The sequence below is a fragment of the Pipistrellus hanaki genome (genome assembly GCF_964339955.1).
Source record: "Pipistrellus hanaki genome assembly, chromosome: 5".
Classification (NCBI taxonomy): domain Eukaryota; kingdom Metazoa; phylum Chordata; class Mammalia; order Chiroptera; family Vespertilionidae; genus Pipistrellus; species Pipistrellus hanaki.
This window is the reverse complement of record NC_140507.1, coordinates 76,004,137-76,010,136: the sequence shown is the minus strand read 5'-3', so window position 1 is coordinate 76,010,136 and position 6,000 is coordinate 76,004,137. Positions and strand designations below refer to the sequence as shown.

Genomic DNA, 6,000 nt, shown 5'->3' with positions numbered 1-6,000 from the left:
CTCCTTTTTATAGATGACGAAACTAAGGCTGGATCCAAATGACCTGCCCAAGGTCCTTCGAGCGAGCAAAGATGTAGAGATGGGATAGGAACCGAGAACTTGAATCCAAGGCCTACATGCTTGAATCCCGTGGGGATCCTCCCTTTTTTATTCCCAGCGTACTGGAAAGAATGAATGAATGACTGTCTCTGGCAAAAAGCTGGGAGCAGACGCTGGATCTTGGACAAGTCCACTGCTCCACGCGGGGGTGCACGTCCGCCTCGCGCATGCGCACCCCCTGGGCACAGCAGGCTCCGCTCTGTCTGTCCGCAACTGTTACAGGCTCTGTCGGCATGGTACGTCCTGCATTCCCCCATGCCCGGGCCGGGGTGGTACGCGCCACCTCCGCCAGCCCCTCCCTGTCGGTTTCCGCGCGAAAAGCCAGAGCTGCCCGTGCCGCCGACACCTCTGTTGCAGCTTCCAAGATGCCTGCCCGAACCGCCCCGGCTCGGGTGCCCGCGCTGGCCTCCCGGGCCATCTCACTGCCGGACGATGTCCGCAGGCGGTAGGTGCTGCAGGGGACCGCGAGCTCCGTGGGGTGGCATGCCGCTGGGGTTTTAGGGGTTGCTTCCCCTCTGGGTAGCCCTTGGCTGCTGCTGACAGACGGGCGCGCATGCGTGGGGTTGCTTGGCGGCAGTTGGCGCGCATAGGGCTGGACTTCCGGTCGCGCGCATCTCGGGCAGTTTGGCGCGTGTCTCCGGCAGTTTGGCGCCAAAATGGGCCAAGGCCCTTCACGATTCCCTCGTGACGAGGAACTTGGGGGTCTCCCCTGACTTCGGAGGAGAGCAAACTCCCGAGTTTGCTTCAGGGATCCCTTTCCCAGAACAGCTGCCCGGCTGGTCTCCAGCTTGGTCGTACAGGAAGTGGGCAGCCCACGGCCGAGCCACCACTCGGCCCGGCACTTTGGCCTCCACTTCCGGTGCACACTGAGGGGGGGGGGTCGGGGGGTCGAGGGGCCTGGCCGACCTGGCTTCAGGGTGTTTCAGGGAACCCTCTTGGCGTTCCGTACCAACATCCCGATGGCGACCCCCAAAGGCAGACGGCGCCGGTTGGGGCTCAGGTTTGCGAGTGCCGTCTCTTTGGGGAGGCTCCCTCCATCTCCAGCCGCTGGGAAGTCCGTCTCCTGGAAAAAATCCACCATGCAACGAGGGCCAGGGCTCCGGCAGCATGAAGACTGAGTAGGCTTTTCTAGTAATTCTCCTCTTGGTGGTTTAGTTGGCTGGAGCTCCGTCCTGGGCTCGATTCCCCGATAGGACACCTACGTAGGTTGTGGGTTCGATTCCCCCCAATCGGAGTGCATACAGGAGGCAACCCATTGATGTTTCTCCACCTCGCTCTAAAAATCAGTTTTATCCTCCGCTGAGGATAAAAAATCCTCAAAACACTTATTTTTAAAAAAAAAAACTTTATTCTTGAAAGTTATTACATATGCCCTCCTTCCTTCCACATCCAAATAGTTTTTTGTTTTTTTTTTATAAAATATATTTTTATTGATTTTTCACAGAGAGGAAGAGAGAGGGATAGAGAGTTAGAAACGTCGATGAGAGAGAATCATCGACCAGCCGCCTCCTGCACACCCCCCACTGGGGATGTGCCCGCAACCAAGGTACATGCCCCCGACCGGAATCGAACCCAGGACCCGTCAGTCCACAGACCGACGCTCTACCACTGAGCCAAACTGGTGCCGGCCACATCCAAATAGTTTTTAAGCACAGAGAGGGGAGTGCTTTTGAAGAATCTGTATCTCTATTTCCCGCCCCTCCCCCATCCCCCCAAGATATAACATGACTCAGATTGGAAATGGGATTATGAAAGTGTCTGGCCTCATGATGTTAGATCCAATGCGGAGAGGCTGGGGCCTGGCCTTCTTTATTCTGATGGTGAGGATGCTACCTCTCCTGGTTTTGTTTAACTTTGGGCAAGTGTCCTAAACAAGCGGTACCTGTAGACTAGGGTTATTCATATTATGCATTATAAAGTGGTATTGGAGCTCATGAGAATATGCCTGTGGAGCTTTTTCAGATTTCTGCCTTAGACCACGTGGTAGATGTTGAAATTGTCAGCTTATGAGGTCCTCTCAACAATCCTTTCTTACATATTGAATTTCCGTGTGCAAAATACACAGTCATGGCATTAAACACTCCCCTAAACTTAGATTTATAAATGCAGGTAGAACGCTTCTTGGCTTACGAAAGTCAGAGATGAGAACTCTGTTACAGGGCAGGATCCTAAGTACGTTAGAATACCGTAGGAGCAGAGTTTAGAACCCGTCCTTATTTTTGCATTTCTGTGGGGGGGGGGGGGTGTTCTAACTTGTGTTTCTATGGCAGCTTCTTTTAAAATGCGCATATAGTTAGTTCCATTACATATGTAAAGAAACGACAAAGTATTTTCAATGATTGGTCTTTAACTTCTTTATTGAATCATTACTTACCTGCCCTGCTGGTTAGGCTTAGTGGATAGTATCAGCCTGTGGACTGAAGGGTCCCAGGTTCGATTCCGGTCAAGGGCACATGCCTAAGTTGTGGGCTTGATCCCCAGTGGGGGGAGGGGAGGTGGCAGGAGATCAGTGATTCTCATTATTGTTGTTTCTATCTCTCTCTCCCCCTTCTCTCTGAAGTCAATAAAAATATATTAAAATAAAAAAATATTATCTTAAGTCTTCTAAAAAGCACCCTTTTCAGAACAAGCCACATTTTTTCCATTTGATTTTTCTTACTCGGCCCAAGCTGCCATCACTTGTATAGAAAAGTGATAGTCTTCCATTTGTCTTCCTGTTGCCACTCAGGTCTGTTTTCTGTACGTGGAAACTCATCCTCTTACAAATAAGTTCGATCCAGTGGTTTTCCTGCCCCTTTCCTCTCTGCTCCCCTCGCCCCCACTGTCTGGTACACTTGGCCTGAAGTCCAGAATTCCTGTCCTCTTGCCTGAGTCATCGTGTGTCCTCACAGGTCACACTGGCCGCCTTTTAGATTCTCGGGGCTTGAGACCACGCAGGGTGAGCAATGTGAGGCCGTGCTTCGTCCCTTTATTCTTAAGATTGTATCCAGAAAGACAACCGCCTTCCCCCACTCTGGAGAAGGGAGTTCATGCACCTCGCATGCTGCCTTGCAACTCTGGAGTTGATTTATTGTCGGAGCTTGTTTTCCTTATTCCTTGTTTCTGCGGTTTGGTGGACAGTAAGCTCTCAAATGCCTGCACGTCAAACTCTCCCCTTTAATGGAGCCTGGGTTTACACATGATTCTAGCAACTTTGGCGCAACTCCAATTAGCCTTTGTGATTATGACAGCTTTCTTATCTGCTATCATTCTGAGATTAGATTAAGCCCGGTCTTAGCAGTTCTGAACCAGTTTCATGGCTCCTGCTGAGTAGGTATTGGATAGGGGAAAACTGACTTAACCTCTTCTAGTTCTCCCTGCAGTAGGATTCTAGAGGTGCAGGCCGCCGGGGTTCAAATCCCACCCCGCCACTTGCAGCTGTGTGGCTAACCTCTTGGTGCTTTATCTGTAAAGTCGGGTGGAGGTGCCTGTTCTACGTCATTATGAAGACTGACTGAGCTGACAGTAGACATGGTAGAGCAGCACCTGCAGAGAAACTACAGTGCTTATCACGTGGTTAGCTGTATAATTTTTAAAAAATATATTTTATTGATTTTTTTTTTTTTTACAGAGAGGAAGAGACAGGGATAGAGAGTTAGAAACATCGATGAGAGAGAAACATCGACCAGCTGCCTCCTGCACACCCCCCACTGGGGATATGCCCGCAACCAATGTACATGCACCTGACCGGAATCAAACCTGGGACCCTTCAATCCACAGGCCGACGCTCTATCCACTGAGCCAAACCGGTTTTGGCGGTTAGCTGTATAATTTATTTCCATTAGAAGAACATAATTTAAAGCACTAACGTGCTCCTCTTCTACGAGGCAGGTAGTAGCATTGTATAGAGAGGAGATATATGCCAGCTTGTTCCAAACTTCCTTTTTTCCTGGCTTATGTAGCACGGTCTGGACTTGCCCTTTCAACTGCCGCCTCAGCTTTTGTGCCAGCTGTGCACTCCTTCTCTTGCATAGGCATCCTTTTCTTTAGGGTTGAGGTGGCATTCCGTCTTCTTTCAACTCAGTGTATTGCTTCTTAATTCTTTGTATCCTTGGTGTTTGCGTTGCTGTCTACTACCAGGGAGCCTCTTCCTTCCCTGATTACCCCATTTCCCCATCCCCTTTCTTTCATTCTTGGCCCCTTATCTCTTCTGGTTGTGGGACTTCTACTTTCAGCAATTGGGATGCCTGCTGGAGATAGATACCTCCAGTTCTGATGCTTCATAGGAGAGCCAGTTTTAATTTCTAGCTGCTGAATAGCCATCTGGGTAGCTGCTGTTCACTGAAACATCATTTCTAAAACTTGTAGCCGGGTTATACTCTCCTTTTTCCCCCCACCAAAGAGTTCTGAATTTCTGATACTATATTCATTTTCTTTTATTTCCCATCACCATTTATTCCCCCTATATCCTTTTCCATCTCTACCCACTATCTCTCTCTGATACTGTATTTTTAAAAATACATATATATTTTAATGATTTCAGAGAGGAAGGGAAAGGGAGAAAGAGATAGAAACATCAGTGATGAGAATCATTGATTGGCTGCCTCCTGAGTGCCCTGCCTGGAGATTGAGCCCCAAACCTGGGCATGTGCCCTGACCTGGAATCAAACAGTGACCTCATGTTTCATAGGTTGATGCTCAACCACTGAGCCACACTGGCTGGGCCCAAGAATATTTTTCCACTAATTTTTAGAGTGGAAGAGAAGGGAGAGGGAAAGGAGGGAGAGACATACACATCAGTGTGACAGATACATTGGTTAGTTGCCCTCTGTACCCAGGTGGGGGATCGAACCTGCAACCCAGGTAGGTGCCCTTGATTGGGAATTAAACCCACAGCCCTTTGGTGCACGGGCTGGCACTGACCACTGAGCAGCACTGTCTAGGGCTTGAGTTTAACTTTTTTTTTAAACATTTTATTTTATTATTTTTTTATATTTTATTGATTTTTTTTTTTTTTTTTACAGAGAGGAAGGGAAAGAGATAGAGAGCTAGAAACGTTGATGAGAGAGAAACATCGACCAGCTGCCTCTTGCATGCCCCCTACTGGAGATGTGCCCGCAACCAATGTACATGCTCTTGACCGGAATCGAACCTGGGACCTTTCAGTCCGCAGACTGACGCTCTACCACTGAGCCAAACTGGTTTCGGCTTGAGTTTAACTTTTGACTCCCACAAACCTAACTAATAGCCTACTTTTTGTTTTTTGTTTTTTGTTTTTGTTTTTATTGATTTCAGAGAGGAAGGGAGAGAGCAACATCAGTGATGGGAGAGAATCATTGATTGGCTGCCTCCTGCACACCCCCTACTGAGGATCGAGCCCACAACCCAGGCATGTGCCCTTGATTGGAATCGGAAAGTGGGACTCTTCAGTCCGCAGGCCAACACTCTGTGCACTGGCGATTGGGGTCAGTGGGGGCCTGCTGGACCATGGGAGGTTGGCTGGCTGCTGGAGATTGGCTATAGGAGCCCACTGACCACCAAGGGGCAGCTCCTGTGTTGAGCATCTGCCCCCTGCTGGTCAGTGTGTGTCATAGCTACTGGCCAGTCATCTATGATGACCACTTAGGCTTTTATATATATATATATATATATATATATATATAGAGAGAGAGAGAGAGAGAGAGAGAGAGAGAGAGAGAGAGAGAGAGAGAGATTGAGAGAGAGATTGAGAGAGATACCATATTCCTACAGTAAAGGAAGCTAGAGCAAAGAAAAACATTAAAATCATAAGGAAAATATGGTTATAGTATTTTGAAAAAAACATATAAGTGGCCCTGTACAGTTCAAACTCAGGTTGTTTAAGGGTCATCTGTACTACCCCTGTAGCTGCAGTCTGCTGGGAGTTTCTGCTACAGAAAGGCC

At 48.6% G+C, this 6,000-nt stretch overlaps 1 protein-coding gene across 7 annotated transcripts in view; it reads left to right on the top strand.

Moving 5' to 3' along the window:
• Positions 1 to 284: 284 nt before the first annotated feature.
• Positions 285 to 6,000, top strand: part of DNMT1 (DNA methyltransferase 1) — a 113,653-nt gene continuing 107,937 nt past the window's right edge. For all 7 annotated transcript variants that reach the window (XM_084885657.1, XM_084885656.1, XM_084885655.1 and 4 more), the window contains exon 1: positions 285 to 544. In XM_084885657.1, the coding sequence (XP_084741783.1) occupies positions 333 to 544 (212 nt within the window). In that variant the 5' untranslated portion in view covers positions 285 to 332. The remainder of the gene's footprint in view (positions 545 to 6,000) is intronic.